The sequence below is a fragment of the Arachis stenosperma genome, chromosome 10 (assembly GCF_014773155.1).
Source record: "Arachis stenosperma cultivar V10309 chromosome 10, arast.V10309.gnm1.PFL2, whole genome shotgun sequence".
Classification (NCBI taxonomy): domain Eukaryota; kingdom Viridiplantae; phylum Streptophyta; class Magnoliopsida; order Fabales; family Fabaceae; genus Arachis; species Arachis stenosperma.
In genome coordinates, this window is record NC_080386.1 from 111,256,267 (window position 1) to 111,276,876 (window position 20,610).

A 20,610-nucleotide genomic window follows, 5' to 3' on the forward strand; every position below is an offset into this window, starting at 1 on the left:
CAATTTTACGTTTTCGAGTGTAATGCGCTTTTATTTTCGTGATTTTAGCTTAAACCTTTTTTCAAGACTCATAGTTACAAATTTCTTCAACTATATCTACGTATATATTTTATTTTTAGAGGTCGTAATACCTCACTACCTCTATTTTATGACTTAAATGTAAAGCTCTATGTGGTAGGGTATTACATCATTACCCATAAACTGTAGTGAACGTTCAGCCTCTATCTGGGTCTCCTTCAAATTTTCAAGTTTATACTGCATTAGCAAACCTCGTGATAGAATCATGGCACTTGATCTTCCTCATGGATACCAGGTATTTTCAACTTTCATCATCCACCATTTCCTATGATAATGAAATTTATCACGTTCATGGGTTATTTGTAATTTCTTTTGACAATTTCTTCTAGGATTAGATAGATATCACTTTTTAGTTTATTCATAAAAATTTCATGCTTTTATTACATATGTATTTATGTATAATTCTTATTAATTGAGACTTTGTGTTTACTATTGGCATTGCTTAGTGTGATTGTGATAGTTAATTAAGATTGTTTACATGTGTGAACAAACTTACTTTATTTCTTCTCTATCCAAGAAGCTCTCTTCATTAATTTGTTCTACCTTCTGTGTAATTATATATATGATAGACTAACATTGTTGCTGTTGTCACGATGCAGATTGACACCAAATAGATTTTTACAGTCTTGATTTTTTTGAGACAATGCCATATAGATTGAATGAAAGCACAAGATACATTGACTATGACCAAGTATTGATTTGTCTACTTCCTTAGTAACAGATTATTGTTATTTGCATAATTAGCTTGATCATATTTATTTTAACTGTCACGAATAAAAGTATTCATCTAATATACATATAGCAAATTAGCAAGTTTAGTTACAGACTACATGCATATAAATTAAAAATCAAACAATTTTACTTCATCATAGATAATTATTGAACCTCTCGTGTAGATTTCAGAAATATCCACAACTTAACCGGCAAATATACCGGGTCATCCAAGTGATACTTCAAATGAATGAGGGTCGATCCTACGAGGACTGAGGAACTGAGCAACAATAGCTAACTGGTTGGCTTAGTCAGGCGAATAAAGAAGTTGTTAGTTGAAATCGCATAGAACAATGAACAAAAGAGTAAAGAAAGCAATTAAGATGTTTTGGTGTAAAAACAGTAAGAGAAAACGGTCAAGGTATCGGAGATGTTCACTTTTTCCAGATTTAAAACTTCATACTAACTATTTTAACTATACATGATTCATTTCATGACAAACTGTAAATGACTAAACCCAAATCTCTTAGTGACTTAGCCTCCTCTAGCCTTCATTAACCGCCACTCTCGTGGTCACTTAATTACGATTAGATGGTTAAGTTCAGAACTAGTTTATGGCCACAAAAACCTTAATTACCCAAAGCTAACAGGATTATATGTCACGTATCCCAATTAGTTCATGTAATTAGCAATTTAGGAAGAATTTACTTTCAAGCTGTGTTCAGGTGAGAGACCTCTTCCAAGGGTCACAAGAGCGCATCTAGAATAAGGGTCATACTCTCGTTCCACCCAGATTCATAAAATTAAGAACCAAAATAATCCTTGAAACTTGAATCAATACATTAATTAAAATATAAAAGAAATAATCTCAATCCGTAGAAGATAAATAGAGCTCCTAACCTGAACCAAAGAGGTTTAGTGGCTCATGACTTACAGAGAAAAACTAGGGTTCTGAAAAGTACACCAAAAACCAAAAGTGTTCGATCCCTCTAAAGGGAGAATCTTTTTCCTTTTATATCTATCCTAATTTGACTTGAAAATAAAATAATGTATTAAATCCTAAAACTAAAAGACATTATTCTTAAAATAAAAGAATTACAAATATAAAATAAAATATAACTAATAAAAGCTAAGTCCAACTAGAGATGCTTCAAGAGTGGGCCTTCAAATTCAGATCAGGCTTGCCGGCGCTAAACACCAGTTGGACGTTTAGCGCCCTAGAGGGGGCAGAGACGTGCATGTTGCTGGCGCTTGGCGTTTAGCGCATCAATGGGGTACACAAACTTCTCTGTTTATGCTCAAAACTTTGCCAAACTGCTCCGAATTTCACCTGAAATCTTAAAAACACTAAAGCAACTCAAAGTAGCATCCAAAGATAATTTTTGCACTAAATTAATATAAAACTTAAAAATTTATAACTAAAAATAACTAGAAAATAAAGAAAAAAATGGTACAAGATGCTCACGCATTAACCTCTTAAAATCAAACTCTCTCTAATCCGATATTTTTTCTCTTGGATTGTATTGCCTTAATCTTTAATTTCAAGTCAATTCTTTAATATCATTGTTCATTATTAATTACATCTAAATGACATTGTCCCTGTTATTTGGTAGTTTATTGTGGAGTACTTCTGAACTAGAAGTAATTCTCTTTTTTAGTTCATTAAATTCAATGCATTCTTGGCTGAAATTAATGTATTCTTTCGTTGCTTGGATATTCCTTTTCCTTTTGTGTATTGATGTGGTTTGGTTGATGAAAGCCTTATTTTTTTCATCTATGCAATAATGTTAAGCTATTACCTAGAAAAGATGTGATCATGACCACTATCAGATTTTGAACTTTGAATTGGTTGTGTACTAGGTATCACTATAATGTAGCTAATGTAAGACTAACATAGCATGTTGAGAAAGGGATTGTAGATGGCCTTTTTATTAGTTGTGTTGCATCTTGTTCTAATCTCTGAGTGTTTATTATGGATGCTGGAACTGGTTTTACAACTCAAGTTTACAAGTTGTCACCATTTTTCTTTCACAAGGTGAATTTGTATGTTATATATTATATTTGCCTATAATTCCATTCTCTATTTTCAAGTTTTGAAGCTTATTCATGAGACTCTACTTTTATTTAGGAATGGATTACAGAACAATGGGAAAAGAACTATTATATTACTTCCATTGTTGGCGCTAATAATGGAAGCTCTCTTGTGGTGATGTTAAAAAGTTTGTTTAATTTGATTTGTTAAGTAACAATTGATAAATATGAATTTGTACTTATCTTCGAAAGTTATTCATGTTATCAAATACCATGGAAGATTTAATGTTTCATTATTTAATTTTTATTTCTGAGATCTTTTTTTAAATTTAGGTTTTTGACTATAATTTGGTCTTTTAGTTGATCACATCACAATTTAATTGTAGAGACTAAAGGACTAGAAGAATGCGAATTCTATTGATATTAGAGATCAAAGTCCTCTATAAGGTGTTTAGCCTAGTTATACTAATTTATGTCTAATGTGACTTTGTTTTGCATGTTAATGAAGCAGGTGCTGAGCTTTCATATGGTAAAGTAGATGAAACAAAAGTTTTCAAGCGCTAAAAAGGAAGAATTGTAATACCAGAAACAATTCTCTTAGCTCTGTCCAAATTGTATTGCTCTCACATCTGTGGAACAATTCTGTGTATAGTGTCTACTTAATGTTAGTATATATGTCATTATTTAGAACTGAGATTAAGACAAGTGTAATCACTCAAATATATTGATATGTTAGTATTTTATTTTTAATCACAACTTATTCTTCTTGTTGAAAATTTTGTTTGTTCTAAATTTTTGCTGCTGATGTCATCGGTATTATTGCTGATTACTAGATTAAAACTTACAAGTTAATTAGAAAGTGTTTACTTTGTGAAGTTTTAATGATAAAAATAAAAAAATTATTATATAAAATAGTAAAATTAAATTTTATTAGTTCAGAAAATATTGAATTTTATTAGATAAGCTATAGTCACGGTAAAAATCGTGACCACAGATAAGGCTATGGTCACGGTATTTTATCGTAAGCATAGATATGGCTATAGTCACGATTTTAAAGGGAGGTGATCATAGACAAGCTATGGTCACAATTTTAAAGGAAGGTGACCATAGATAAGCTATGCTCATGGTAAAAACTGCGACCATAGATAAGGCTATGGTCACAGTTTTAAAAGAGAGATCATCATAAATAAGTTATGGTCATGATTTTAAAGTAGGGTGACCATAATAAGCTATGGTCACAGTAAAAACTGTGACCATTGATAAGGCTAGAGTCACAGTTTTCACAAAAGGGTGACCATAAACTAAACTATGGTCAAGATTTTAAAGTAGGGTGACCATATATACCTATGGTCACGGTATAAAACATGAGTGACCATAGAGTAAGCTATGATCACGGTTTTACAAAAGCGTGACCATAGATAAGCTATGGTCATGCTAAAACCATAACCATAGATTAGACTATGGTCACAGTTTTAACGCGTGACCATAGAGTAACCTATGGTCATGGTAAAAAAAATATAACCTAAAGTACTAGAATTTGATCATTGCAACCATGACCATAAGTCTATGGCCACTGTAGAATAGGCCACGGTAATAAAAACCGTGATCATAGGTCGAAAACCGTGACCATAGACCTATAGTCGCCCTTTTCACTAGCTACTGTGATCGTAGACTTTTTTTGTAGTGAACTTTGGGAGTTCAAGTGTAACTCAATTTCTACGAAGAAAATTAGTTGACATACAATTCATGTTTGGTGAACCAGTGAAAGCCAAAATGGATAGTTTAAGAATGGTGAGCTACCATGTTTCAGTACCTTTGGATACTATACTTTAGTCCTTATAAGAATAACATGTTAGTATTAATAATCAAAATAGTTATGATAGCGGGTTTAAACAGACCAGCCTATTTAATCCACAGGCTTAAACGAGCCAGGTCTAAACAAGTCAGGCGGGCCTGTTTGACAGTCCTAACTTATTACTTTGAACATGGTGAGATCATATTTGATGATGTTATAAACATTGATAGTGCATCAAAATTAAATTATTTATTTTAATATTACGTGTTTAAAACATAAATCAGAAGGAATATTAAATAAATTTCAAGTAAACTTTCATTAGATTTACTATGCTATCAAGCATTCACTATGTAGCTGCTTTAATCTAAAAAATGAGAGAGAGAGAGAGAGAGAGAGAGAGAGAGAGAGTTAATTTTAATGCATTGTCAGTGTAATATGTATCTAAATATTAAGGCTGTCAAACGGGCTAGTCCGGCCCGTTAAGTTCGCAGGTTAAATGGGCTGACCCGTTTAAGCCCACTTTATTCGCAGGCTATACATTTTTAGTCCGGACCATTTATGGTCAGCCCAATGGGTTAAACGGGCTAGCCTATTTATCATTTTATTTTATTTTTTGGAAAATATTTTGACAAAAAATACCACTTTTAGGTAAAAAAATCTTTGAAAAATAATATATTTTTAGTTGATGGATCAGATTTTCGGGTCGGGAGAAAAATCAGCTCCGAGTGCTACTTTTTTTTTAAATGTAAAATAATTTAAGCGGGCCACCCGTTTAACCCAGTCATTTTTTCAGATTAATCAGCTCAACTCGTTTAGCTCGAAATTTAAACGGGCTTAATTTTAGAGGCAAAGCCATCCCATTTAAATGGGTAAACGGATTGGGGCGATGAATTTAGCCCATTTTGACGGCCCTACTAAATATGTATTATTAAATCAGTAAAAATAACTATATTTTACTTTAACCGTGGGAATAGTTATAAAAAAACAGTTGTGATTGGACCATATACATACATAATTACATGCATATATACTTGAAATGGGTTGATGATCCTAATAATAAGGGCAAAGCAACTCATACTTTTAGGGTTTTCATAAAAGACAACAACAAGAAGTAAGAATGACAGTTGGTATAATTATGACATATGAAGGAGACACTAGTCTAAATTGCATAAGATAAGATTGTGATGATGTCATTATTTATGCCCCAGATTTTGCTATTTTTTGGTTGTTGGGTTTTGAGGAAAGGATCTTAATAACTAATTGAAGAAAAGTGAATGTTATAGTGCCTATAACATTGTGTCTAACTTATTAAAAAGATAAATATATAATATTTAATAAACTTTAAATATTTTATTTTTATTTTATACATTTTATTTTTTACTTATAAAAACAAGTTAGATAATTTAAGTACCACAACAAAAAACACCATAGAATTTACCTTGAAAAAATTTGTGTATTAGTAGATAGTGATCAATGACATATACGAGTCCTTGTTAAAGTCATCATATCTATAAATACTCCAATTCATTTTAGTGTAAATTATTGTTATTTGAAATAATTATTTCGACTAATTAGGCTAATTCAAAATATTAGTGAAGGGTTAGGAAGAAAGCAAAGGTTGAAATGATGCACGTGCAGGCATTCATTAGAAGTTATTTGACACGGACTCGACTTAGGCACCTTGGTAAATCGAACATGGGCTCGATTAAAGAATCGAACAGGTGCTCGAATAAAGGATCGGACGGTTACATTAAGTAGAGAAGTTAAAGGCTTTCTCCAAGTGAGAAATTTATGGGTAACGTCTATAGGCAAGAGAGCGGGAACAGTTACCTGAGAATCCGCATACAAGGCAGCGTCGTGTAATTAAGGATCGGTTATAGACATGGGTTATAAATGGTAGAAAGTTTTAGGAAACGAGAGTTGAAATTTTTCTTCAGAAATACACTCAAGCACACTCACATCCCCAGTGAATTTCTGAGTCTGCATTCGAGTTCGATTTCTGTAGGGTTCCTTCCATTGTCTTTAAATTTCCATTTACATTTTCTGTAAAACTTTACTTTTCCCGTCCAATTTATCTTTCAAGCAATCTTTAATTTCTTTGCACAATTTACATTTCAGCATCTTTAATTTCTATGTCAAAAGTCCTTTGATTCAGTCGAAGGTATTTTACCACTTTGTTTAAATTCAATGCAAACTATTTCAATTTCAGTCAATTTACTTTTTGAATTTTTTCTTTTACACTTTTTTTTATCTTTTTGGCACTTTTTGAACTTATTTTCTATTTCAATACTCGTCTAATTCGAGAACCTTTGATGCACTTATAGAACTGGTACCTGCAAAAGAGGAGTAGGTTTCGCTCCCAAACCTTTAGAATCGAACCACCATCGATTTGCTAAAAATCAACAAAATAAATTGGCACGTTCGGTGGGACAATTTTAAACTGAAGTGTGTCAAAGGATTAATTTTTTGGTGTCATTTGGTGCATGCAATTGAGAAGTAGAAGGATTATTCACATGGTTGATGAAATGTCAAATGTGAATTGTGGTTCGTCCACCAATGACAGCATATCAGTAACTGTGCAACCTTCGGACGTCACTTCACATTCGGAAGGTATGGTTGTAAGTGAAAGTACGGTGGTTACTAGCGTACAAACTGAAAATATTGGCCGCAATATTCGTCCACGTGGTAACTTACCACCAATCCAGCCTCCATTAACCACTGGATGGCCTCCTTATGGTCTTCCTCCTGGATATACTCCACCAGTGAGTCGTTTTGTTCCTTCTGTCTGTTTTGGGAGTGGAAGTGGAGTAAATAATACTCAAAATCCACAACAGCATTCCGAGTACTCTCATGATGATAATGTGGGCTCTACATCGAATGCTTCTATTTCCATGGCAGTATTTCGACAACATGTAGAGAAAAGTCATCATGATTTAGCCAATTTATTGACTCAACAAATGATCACAATTCTAAATTCTATGATGGATGATCACGAATTAAAATTCGAACCCCTTGCTAGGCAAGTCGAACGGATTGCTCGAATCGTGGATTATGAGGAAGGTGAAAGGCATGATGCTAGGGGGAATAATGAAGGATTCGAAAATATATTTCAAAATAAAAACAATGTTTTAAACAGAGAGAATCCTCAGATAATTCTCCATGGTCAGAATGCAGATGATGTTTTAGCCAGATTACGTGCTAATCATGGTGGTGAACGTTATCAAGTCACAAGAATTGTGGAAGAAGTACTCAATCGAGTTGGTTTGAACGTTGATTTTATGAACCGACCCCATTTTGTGTCTGCTTTCTCTCAAGTAGTTGAAATGGCTAAAGTGCCAAGAGGAGTGAAAAACCCAAAAATAATCACAAAATTTACAGGAAAAGTTGGAGAGTCAACCACCGAACATGTCGCTCGATATTTGGTCGAGATTGAGAATTTAGCCAATTATGAGAATTTAAAAATAAAGTCTTTTCCTTCTTCATTAGCGAAGAATGCGTTTACTTGGTTTTCGAATCTTAGACCAAATTCAATAACGACATGGAATCAGTTGGAAACTGCTTTTCACGTTCAATTTTATTGAAGGGAGTTGAATATGGCAGTTACTGACCTACTTGCTTTGAAACGAGAGGATGGTGAAACCATTGATGACTATATGATACCTTTCAAAAATGCTAGAAGTAGATGCTATGTGTCATTACCAGAGAGTGAAGTGGTGAAAATAGCAGTTATGGGGTTAGGATTCTATATGCGTTGAAAGTTGCTTAATGTGCATATTCTTGACTTAGCCCATTTGGCCGAAAGGGTTCGTCAGGTCGAATTAATGAAGGAAGAAAATTAGAAATATAGGAATGAACAGAAGTTAAAGAGTAAACCTTTTACTCGAAAGGAGAAAGTTGCTTATGTAACCATGGAGTCCTTAGAGGAGGAGTTTGATCTCGAGAGGCAGAGGTCGATTTGGCCAAACTTAAGAAAGGTCCTCCATATGTTTGTTCCTTACTCAAAAAGCTTCCTAGTAATGAAAAGTCGAATGATTCAAAACTAATAAGTGGGAAAAAATATAGTTTTGATATTTGAAAATCTTATCAGATTTTCGATATGTTGCTTAAAGATAAATAATTAATTCTGCCTGAGGGTAGAACTTTACTTTCAGTGAAAAATTTAAAAGAGAAACCTTATTGTAAATTTCACCAAGCAACCAGTCATTCGACTAACAATTGTGTTTGTTTCAGGAATTTGATACAGGAAGCTATAATGGTAGGACGGTTGAAGTTCGATGATGGGAAGAAAGAGATGAAAGTGGACACCGATCCCTTTGATGCTGAAGCTGGGTTTGTCGAACCATGCTTCAGAGTGAATATGGTTGGAATGTCATATGATTTTGATGTGGCTTTGGATGATTTTGAATCACAAGTTCGATCCGTATATCCTCGAGTAGGAGATGGCCTGCTAGATTTCTTGAACTCTTTATTTTTAGAAACTAATTTATCCAGAATAATTAAATTAATTGTATAAATATTTTGAGTTTAAGTTAATTAATACTTTTTTATATAATTTTACTGTAATTAGATATTTTACATAATTGAAACTAAAATTTGAGTAATTAAAAAACGATAAAAATTATATAATTTAATTGGAGTAATTGGTATTTTGAGTTTAAATTTATATTTTATAAAAGATAATTAATTAGGTTATTTTAGATTTGAAATTGGAAATAGTTATTTGAATTTATTAGTATATTGATAAATAAAATTTTATGTTTCCAAAATAATTTTATGGTATTATATTTTAATCCCTAATTATTATATTATCCCAGAGATTTTGTAAAATTGCTATATTACTAGTATGTATTTTACTCTAACACGTATACTCCTTGACCAATTACTTACCCACACATACCTTGCCACTCATCCTTCCCTCTTAAACCACGCATCATCATCCTTAGCCCCTCATTCACAAAACAACGTTCACCACACAAAATAACTATACACTAAGTCACTAAGAAGAAAAAGGATCAGAGATACAGAGAGGAAGGGATGCGAGAGAGTGAGGAGCGAAGGAGCCGAGAAGAAGAAGAAGACAATGACGACCAACGGGTAGGCTTCCGCTATCATTGTATTTGTAGAGTAAAGTGAAGAGCAAGCGACGCGAGAGAAAGGAGAAGAAGGAGCTGTTGTCCCGCGCTGCCACGCCTCATCGCCGCCGCTGCAGCTGCCATGATGGAAGTCATCGCCGTCAGAGGAGCCAATTTTGGAAGAAACCCTAGGCATCACCATCGTTGTTGAACAGGGGAGAAGGAGAATACAATGGTCAGAAAAAGAGGTAGCATCGCTGCTGTTGCTAGGGCTAGCTGCTGGAGCCACTATCATTGCTGTCGCTGGAGCTGTCGGCATTGTGGAGGTGAACTAGCGTTGCGTTTTTACTTTTTAGAACCGCCAGCACCATCATACTCCTCCTAACTTATTGTACGACTCCTCCCAGTCACCGTATATCTGTGCAATTGTCTTTTGCTTTGCCATCCAAACCTTCCTGTACGAGAGTTTGAAGTGATAGCTCTGCCTAACTGCACCTTGCAGGACTGAGATGCTGACGAACAGGTTTGATTGTTTCAACGGAGGTTGACATGGCAAATGAGACTGTTGTTCAACTGTCGGTGGTCCTGCGACATAGTGGGTGCTAAATACGTATGCGCTCCTCCCACCCTACGCACCTCCCTAGCGAAATAGAACAACAGTAGTAAATAGGTTCAACAAGCATAACAATGACAATTGAGAATATAGAACACAATGAATCTTTAACTAACTAGTATTCGAGATTCTGTCCGAGAACAACACAGAGACTCCAAGGGCAGCCTGCTGCATGTTGTCGGCAATGCACATGGTACTTTCATCGATCCGACTCTACTACTCGTTATTCAGCACTTCTACGAATGCGATAATTCTTCACACCCTGCATTACTGCAACTCAACTTTTAAATCTATGGCCAACCATAAACTCCATGCCACCGCCCAAGTTGTAATCTTCTTCACCCGTGTTAGAAAATTAGTTCTTCTCTTGCATCGCGTCCAGATCCAACGTACCATACTAACTGGGTATGGATGACAAGACCGGAATTGGGTGCGGAGCAGGCAGAAAATACATACGTGATGCCTCAATTGGGGTCTCCGGTATAAACTCTTTCTCATCATCATCCTCGAAAGAACCACTCTCGTTGCTATCCACAACATACTCCTCGTCGGAGTCTTCACCGTCGACCTCCATGTCTTCCGCTGGATTAGCAACATGAATCGGTGGTGGTGCGAGAGTTAGGTCATCTTGGACGAAGTCTGACGACCCAGATCCACTGCCATCGATGTTGTCAACTTCCACAGAAAGCTCCACCATTTGCTCTCCCATGATTCTCCCATGAAAGTGAAACATCAGGCACACATGCTCATTACTATGGAGGCAAAACAGACGAAATCGAAAAACTCCATTTTCAATCGGTGCTAGCAACCTATAATATCCCACCCTTCCGATCTCTTTTCTCCTGCTGCCACAGACTCTACCCAATATCAAATTCTTCAATTCTAACAATGAACTTACTGGAAAGGTACGCAATAGAATGAGATTCTCACACTCAAATGTCACCCAATTATCATTATTTCTCATACGGTAATTCGGATACATACTTACAACTAAGTATCCACTACTACTAGACATTTTGGTTTATTTTGGGAAGGAATGGGTAGAAAAGAAGTAGTGAAATATTTCTGGTGAATATAAAGGATTGCACATCCTTTTATAACTGTTGAAAATTTGTCTTAATGTATCTCGTTTACAGTGTAAACGAGATAAGTTAACACGTATCTCGTTTGCACTATAAACGAGATAAGGCATCTCATTTTCACTGTAAATAAGATAAGGCTAGGTAGAAATAAAAGGTATATATCATTTACACTGTAAACGAGATAAGAGATGCGAGATATTTTGATAAAAACACTCTGAAATATTATATTTCGGTAATTAAAACATTTATTTTATTTATTTAAAAAAAATTCCAACTGTCCATGAGTTGGTTTAGAATTCAAAACCAAAAAGTTATATTTTCAATAAGAAAATAGAAATATATTGATTAAGTATATAATAAATATTAGATTATTGTGAGATAATCATATAAAAAGAAAGAGAGAATTTAATTTTTGATTGAATATAGTCTATTAATATATAAACAAAATTTTATTTAAATGATACAAATTAATGTTAACTTAAATATTAAAAAATATTGATCACTCTAAATTTTATATACTAATTTTCTTAACAAGATTTTAAACATCAATATAAATAAAGAAAATTTATCAATCAATTTTAACAAATATTTTTGTCCATAAAATATGTCTACTAAATGGCTGCACAAAGCACGAACACACCAGTTCATGGAATGAAAAGCTTATTAGCAATCATCTATAGTTCATAAATCATTCCCACTTTGACCATACGCTGATGGGGAACATCAAATACTTTGCTTGTTTGTTGCCTCAAGTTTTTTACCAAGAAATTGTATCCATAATTGATCAAGAACTTCTTCCTTATATTAGATTCTTTGCGAGCAATCACCTCTCTTTCACCAATAAAGTGAACAATACCTGCATCCACTGCTTGGTCAATAACATTATTAGTTCTTGTTAGTTCATCACTTTCACCATTTTGGAGGTTCTCTTGTGACACTAAAATTTCATCAGCAACAAACTCCCTAAGCCTTCTGACCAGCACAATCTCGAAAGACTCGTGCTCACTGCGAAGATCAGTGTAGCCATATCGCACGACACATCGATACACGTTGAGCTCTTTCGACCCGATTCGATTGAAGAGGAACCGATCTTCCACAGGAACTTTGCTAATAGGCAATGACTTGATGCACACAAATACAAGAACAGAGTGTAATGCATGCACATTTTTAATGTAGTGCTTGAAAATAGGTGGAATACCATCAACAAGATCAGAGTAGAATATGGCCAATCCTGGGACATTGCAAACATTTGTGCTGCCAATAATGTCTCGAACCATTTCTGGGGACATCTTGTTCTCCAATTCATAGTAGTACTTTCTTCTATTCACATCATTCCAAGTGTACATTATGCACATCAGTACTACAGCAAATGCCAGAGGAAGATACCCTCCATCTTTAAATTTGAATAGTAGTGAGCTTAGATAAACAAGTTCAATTGTCATAAAGACAAGAATATAGCCAATTACTAACAACACGTTTGTCTTCCATATCATTAACATTACTATAACCATGAAAAATGATGTGAGTGTCATCACAAACACCACTGCAATCCCTGCATTTTCAAAATCATGTGAGATATTTTAGAGTTTTAATTCATTCACAAGAAAGCAAGTAATTAAATATTACAAGATCATATCCGGTCCCATCTATTCTTAATTAACACTCCACCTTTTGAAATCAATATAATACTAATATTCTTTAACCAGTAATACCCCTTAATAAGTAAATGAAAGAGAACAAACAGATAAAATAATTAAAGAGAATAACTATTAATATTAAGGGTAATTTTGTGAATTAATTTTTAATTTTCGTAACTCAAATATATGTTATGCAGATCCTATTTGATAATTGTTTAAGGACAAAAATATAAAATAAAATATTATTAGAAGAGCAGATTGTTACCATAAGCATTGCCAATTGCTGCACTTGTTTTAAAGCAAAAAGTGACGACAATACAAAACAGCATGAGAATGTAATTAATTTCAGGGATGTAAACTTGTCCCGAGACTTTTGCTGATGTGTGCACAACTTTCACGTTAGGAAAACATCCCATCGCAAGAGACTGTTGTATTATAGAGAATGCCCCAGAAATCAAGGCTTGAGAAGCTATAATGGCTGCCATAACAGCAATTACAAACATTGGCCAATATAGAGGATCTGCATAACATTCACCCATTGGAATTAATTGACAAATTATATTACATCTATTGATGATTTTATTTTATAAGAAAGATAACTTATGATATAGTATCAGAATTTTTACCATCAAATATTAGATATATATTTATTTATGTATTTCTAGCTATATAATCATTTAAGTTCTAAGAAAGATAATTAGGACAATTCGTAAGCATGTTTTCTTATAGTTCTAACATTTGGAGCTCAACTCTTTATCATAGAGAAATCAGAGCATTGAGAATATATAACGTTGTAATAAATGCAAATAGTCATTACATAATTTACATTTCAAGAATATGGTATACTAATGTTTTTTGTATATAAAAAAAGTATAACAAATTATTTTAGATTAATATGAATATTTGCAAATATAGTTTCTATTCTAAGCAAAAGTATGTAATTAATAACGTAACAATAATTAGTTAATTAAAAAGTATCACCTGGCACGGAGGCATAAAAAGCGTTTGGACCATGATCCATGTGTTTGCGAAGATAAGATGCTTGTCCACTATAACATAATATGATAGAAGGGTAAACTATAGTGCATGTACTTAACCGTATTGCTCTTACTGAGAAATGACCAATATCAGCAAAGAATGCCTCAGCTCCTACACAATATAATTACTTGCATTACATCTATAACTAAATGTTAATTAGTTTTAACTACTCTATCTTTTCAATACTTCTCTCAAATTTTGAAAAATATACATTACTTAAATTTAATTTTTCTAATTAAATAACAATTAATTACCTATATTTAGTTATTCAACTTTAAATACTTATCAACTTATATATTTTTATATTTACCAACATTTATTTAATACTAATCATTTTGAAAATAAAAAGAGTTGAATGGTAATTTGAGGAAGCACAAATTTATTACTATGAAAATTAAAAATAAAAAGATGTGAACGAACCTGTAACGCAAAGAATAATTCCACCAAGAGAAACCCAAGCATGTTTTTTGTTCCTCTTAAAGTAGCTAACTATGCATAAAGGGTTTATTGCTTTGAGCACGGTAGGATCATATTTGATGATGTTATAAACACCAATAGTTCCGATACAAATGAACCACAGAGTAAGAATTGGTGCGAAAATGTATCCTACTTTATCTGATCCAAGTCTTTGTATCGAAAACAGGAGGATTAAAATCAAAATTGATAGCCAAACAACTTTTTCTGTGAATAAAGAACATAAAAATATAAGTCATGAGCATGTTGTTAATATTTAATCAGATTATTTTATGAAATTTAATTTTGATGAAATTAATTTTATATATCCATTCAGTTACATAACTCTAGGTTAGTAAAATATAAAAAAAAAAAAAGAAAAGAAAAAGAAGTACCTCTTGTCATTGCAGGAGTAGCTTGCATAATTCCTTCCATGGCAGATAAAACTGCAACCCAAAAAAAAGAAAATTCACATCTGTTGTCTTTGATTTATTTATTTTTGTAGAACTTAATGTTAGATTAAGTATTCATGTAATATATACATGAGAAATTTGTTGAGTATATATAGACATAATAAATACTTATATATGAAATAATTTGCAAGATAGCTAGAGACACACACATACACATCAATACCTAATTTAGACACCAAAACAAAAATCAATACCTAGTTTTTTTATTTACTATTATTTTTTAAAGTTTAAAATTATTAAAGAAATGTAATATAAATTAAAGTTTTTGACATACACTTCTTAAAATGTGAGAACTTCATTTCATATTCTAGCTTAAGCAATTCAATGCAATGGCACATTCTACCATTGATTTATTGATTCAGGAGGGAAATTGAATATATACATACCTCAAAAAATGTAGTAGCAATCCTTTTTTTCGCACTTTTACTTTTTAAAGAATTGTTTCAATTTTTATTAACAAAATCTAAATGTCGAAAGGAAAAAAACTCATGTCTATATTAATTAAAATCTAATAATAATAATAATAATAATAATAATAATAATAATAATAATAATAATATCTCTAGCCACTAAATCGAGACACGAAGCATAGTGTAATCAATTTGGGTTTCTTGTCTTCTTTTTTGTTATATCAGGTTATATTTTAACTAAAAGTATGATAGTCACATATATATTACTTTTAATATAAAATAATATAAAATATATTATACAGTTATCTATATCTATTTTTTTACGATCATTTATGTATATACTAAAATCAATCATTAAAATTAGTTATTAGTACAAAATACATGTTAAAATATAAAATACATATTGAAAATAAATTAAACAATATATTTATTTATATATAAATATATGATGACTGATTTTAATATATAAATAATATTTTTTATTTTTTTTAATAATTAATTATACAATCAATAAAAAAATAATTATCTTTATTGAAATAGCATTATATAACTAAGTACACTATAAAACTGTTTTAGTATATCGATTTTTTTATTTTTTTATTTTTTTTATTTTTTATTTTTTTTTATTTCTCACACTATTCCCAAACCCCATAAATAAGGACTAATTCGCAGGATATTGAATTCCATTTAAATCGAAAATTAAATTTTATATATTATAAACATGATTCTTAATTAATAAATAGCGACAAACCTGATATGCAAGGAGTTAGGACGCCATCTCCAATAACCATGGAAGTACCAATCATGGTAGCAATCAATAACATGTATTTGGCAAAAGTACTGTTCTCTAATGAAGACTTTATCTTGGAAGCTATCTTTGTACGATTGCTACTTGGCAATTCTAACCGATAATTGGAAACATTTTCATCCTCTGCTTGTTGGTTTGGAATCATTCCCACTTTTGCATACCGACATATCAATGAGTATAAGGCAAAAGTTCCTCCTAAACAAATCAAATCAATACTCATCAATTATACAAATATATATGCTATCAATATTTTCTAGTTCATTATATTGTTACCCAAAAAAAAAAAAAATCCAATCAAGAATAAGCATCAAAATGAAACTAATAACAAATTCATCTCTTATGAATTTTTTATACGGTTATTCGATTTTAAAATTCACAGGCATGATTTACGAAAATATATTACAAATTGTCTACCTACAGAAAGAACTCATACATAAAAAGGCAAAAAGGAGTAGAATGAAAAATAAATGTGTTACCTACCTTCTCCATTGTCGTTGGCTCTCAAGACAATTACAATGTACTTAATCATAGGAAGGAAAGTGAGAGTATAATAGATCAAAGAGAGAACTCCCAAAAGGTCGTCATTATCTTTTATGCCATTTGCAAAGGTGCTGGGGAGAACATACAATGGTGATGTTCCAAGGTCTCCAAAAACAACTCCAATACTTTGAAATGCTAGCTGTAGTGTCATTGACCATGATAGTATCCTCTGAAAATTAAACATATCACAAACTCTTTTTAATTAATTAATTAATTAATTATCGAAATAATGATTAATTAATGTGAGAAAACCAAACCTTGTTGTGGTATTCATGGCAGCCCTCCTCCATTGTTATGATCAGGAACGACTTATTATTCCTTTAGTTTGCTGCTACTGCCATATCAATGAAGAGCTTGCTTCTTGTATTTTATACAGCAAACTAGCAAAGTTGGATGAAATAACGTACGGGCTTGACGCCTCTAAAATTCAACTAACTTACTAACCTAAACAATAACTTCACGCGTACGACCCATATAAACAAATTTCACGCGTATAGAATCTGTCTAAAATTAGTCCAAATATTTTGGCCACACTTTTTTGCGCTATGAAATTAAGATCATTCGATTGCATTTATACAAAATTCAACTCTTTAAATTAAGGATTAGTTTGGATTGACTTTTAAAAATATATTTATTTTTTATTTTTAAAAAAAATTAATAAACAAAAATTATTTTAAATTTGAATATATTTTTTAAAAAAAAAAATTCAAATATTAAAGACGTCTTTTGTTTTTTATTTTTTTAAAATAAGGTATTATTAACTAAAAAAGTAAATAATTTATTATTTTTTTAATAAAAGTACTTTTTCTAAAAAATTATCTAAATAGATTTTAAATTAAACAAAAATATTTTATTATTTAAAAAAAATACTTTTTTCACTCAAAAAAAATCCATGTAGAGGACTAACACTAAGAGTCGATTTGAATTATCTTTCGAAAAAAAGTACTTAGTTTTTTCATCTTTTAAAAAAAATTAACCAACAAAAATTATTTTATATTTAAATATATTTTTTAAAAAAAAATTCAAATATTAAAAACATCTTTTGCTTCTCACAACATCTCAAATACTACAACAGCACCCCGAATGCGCATGCCTTAAATCGGATTAGAGATTTACTTGTAAAAAAAATAAAAATATCTTCAAAATTTTGAAATTTCAAAACTCTTTTTTCCATTCTTTTACTCCTATTTACTTTAATTTGAAGTGTTATTAAACTATATTTTTAAATAAGAAAAATAAAATAACTAAATATATATGAATAACAAAAGAATAATAAAAATAAAATATTTAATTTTAATTTTTTATAATTTTTTATTTAAATATGAGAATCTGAAAATTAGATCTACAAATACATATCTAAAATCTACTTATGAATTGAATTGTATCCTTAAATTCTATATTAGATACAAACAAATACCACAAGTAGAAATACATGATTTTTTCCTTTACCAAATCATGGATTAATGTCTACATGCATTTGATTACTTAATAAATCAATATGCCATGAATATATATAATTCATTTCATAAAAATATCTAATTGCATTAAAAAGAAACTAATAATAACGATATTAAATGTAATTTTAAATATATACGATTGTTTAATCAATATTCTCTCTTTCATAATATTTATCTAAAATAGTCAAAGGATTATAAGAGGAAAAATATATTTGATAATAATAGAAATAAATTACCTGTAATATCAAACTATATCATTAAAAAGACGAATTTCAGCATTTACATACAACTGAAGAATATCTAGGGTAAAAAACGTAAACAAGCCAAGGAGAGAATAATTTGACATAAATAAGTCAAAGCAAAATCTGATTCATCAATCAACCAAAGCACATTTCTATGTAGTTCGAACCAACATGGTTCGAACTCACTTTTCATGTAATTCGAACCAAATTGTAACCCATAGCCACATAATTCGAACCAATTTGGTTCGAACTCTAACTTCATAATTCGAACCAATTAGGTTCGAATTACACTAAAGAAATAGTCACCAAGTAATTCGAACTAACATGGTTCAAATTACTCAGAATTCGTTCCACACAGCAATTTAAGTTACGAACATAGTTTCCGCATCATGTCTTAATAAAACTCGTACAGTTATTTATTTCGGTGTGCATTAGACATACATTTCGTTTAAAAATGCGGAGACAGAACATATTAATTAACTAAAATCCCATTCAAAGTACATCGCACTAACGTTAACAAATTCTATCAGTCACCAACTACAAGTAAGAAAATCGATAATAGTGGAATCTAAACACGAAATTGAAATAACAAAAGTACCAAAGCCACCAATACACCTAATCATGTCCCCGTGTGTGCTCTGCTCCTCCGAGCTATAGGCAACTCCGACGTGTGTGGCCGGGCTGCCGACAAAGCCCACATCTCTTTGGCCAGTTCGGATCTGCCTCGTCCATATTGGTCTATATCCGAGTGGACCTCGGACGACCCTCTCTCGCACGCCTCTTATTGGGGTCAGGGATGACAGTCGGCCCGTCATATGGTGGCTAGAAATCCTCCGGAATGGGAGGTGTAAAACCCATCCAATACACATTGAAAACCGAACTAAGACGATACATCTGGTGGATGTAAGGCTCCCATGTAAGCCGTGAGTAGGCACAGCATGCCAGTGCGTGGGGACACGGGAAATGAAGTGCCTGGAAGTATCTGCAGTTACATGTGTGAGATGCAAGCGAGACTCTGTAGTTACCCAGTGAGAAAGAACCAGTCAGAGTTGTCTCTGCAACGGTGAACTCGGAGTTATCCCTGTCATACACAGTAACCGTGAAGCACCTAGCCGTCTTCAAGTTGGCCTCTATACACTTCACCAAGTGCTGACTAAATTATTGTCCGGTTCCCATCTGCGCCTCAGCCTCTCTCCCTTTGCGAATAAATAATCCGGCCAACCTTCCGTAGGTTGCCTTCACTAGCGAGCACACAGGAAGGTTTCTGACACCCTTGAGGATCGAGTTCACACACTCAGATATATTCGTCGTTATGTGTCCGAATCTACGCCCCTCATCACAATGCTGCGTCCACAACGAATACTCAATCTGGTTTGCCCAGTCACACATCGCTGGGTCTTCGGACCTAAGAATATCAAACCAGTAATGGAACTCGACCTCGGTCTTAGCGTATGCCGCATTCACAAGTAGCCTCCTTGTGTCTTTGCCCTTGAAGGTGAGGGCAAAATTTGCCGCAACATGTCAAATGCAGAATGCCCGGTATGCAGACGAAGGTAACCAGCCTCCGTTAGGAGCCTCAAGCGCGGCCTTGATGCCGTTATGCCTGTCCGAGATAACCAGCAGACCCGGCTGCGGTGTCACATGCTCACGCAGGTGGGAGAGAAAGAAGGACCACGACTCATCATTCTCACCCTCGACTAATGCGAATGCAACAGGGAGTATGTTGGAGTTCCCGTCCTGTGCAATCGCGACAAGCAACGTTCCCCCATATTTGCCATACAGATGGGTGCCGTAAATACTAACTAGGGGCTTGCAATTACGGAATGCCTCGATACACGGTGGAAACGTCCAGAATAGTCTGTGAAAATAAGCTCGAGACTCGTCCAACTATCCACCGACACGAACAGAGCTCATCCTTAGGACTGCAACAGTACCAGGAATCGTCAACTGTACTCCTAACACCCACCTTGGGAACTCGTTGTACGACTCATCCCAATCACCATAGATGAGGGCAACAACCTTCTGCTTCGCCAACCAGACCCTCCTGTAAGTCGGCCTAAACCCAAAGTGTGCGGCGCTGGCATTTAGGAGCACCTTGTTGCTGACGGATGCATCAGCCCTAACCATTGGCATAATGAATGCCGATATCACATGGTAATCCAAACTGCTG

At 33.0% G+C, this 20,610-nt stretch overlaps 1 protein-coding gene across 1 annotated transcript; it reads right to left on the reverse strand.

Moving 5' to 3' along the window:
- Positions 1-11,981: 11,981 nt before the first annotated feature.
- On the reverse strand, positions 11,982-17,158 carry LOC130958033 (potassium transporter 5-like). The gene is made up of 8 exons (XM_057884913.1): positions 16,999-17,158; positions 16,682-16,910; positions 16,145-16,396; positions 14,906-14,956; positions 14,478-14,738; positions 14,001-14,168; positions 13,285-13,539; positions 11,982-12,934 (listed from the first exon to the last, which is right to left on the reverse strand). The coding sequence occupies exons 1-8, from the start codon at positions 17,029-17,031 to the stop codon at positions 12,057-12,059; spliced, it is 2,127 nt and encodes a 708-aa protein (XP_057740896.1). The 5' UTR covers positions 17,032-17,158; the 3' UTR covers positions 11,982-12,056.
- Positions 17,159-20,610: the final 3,452 nt, after the last annotated feature.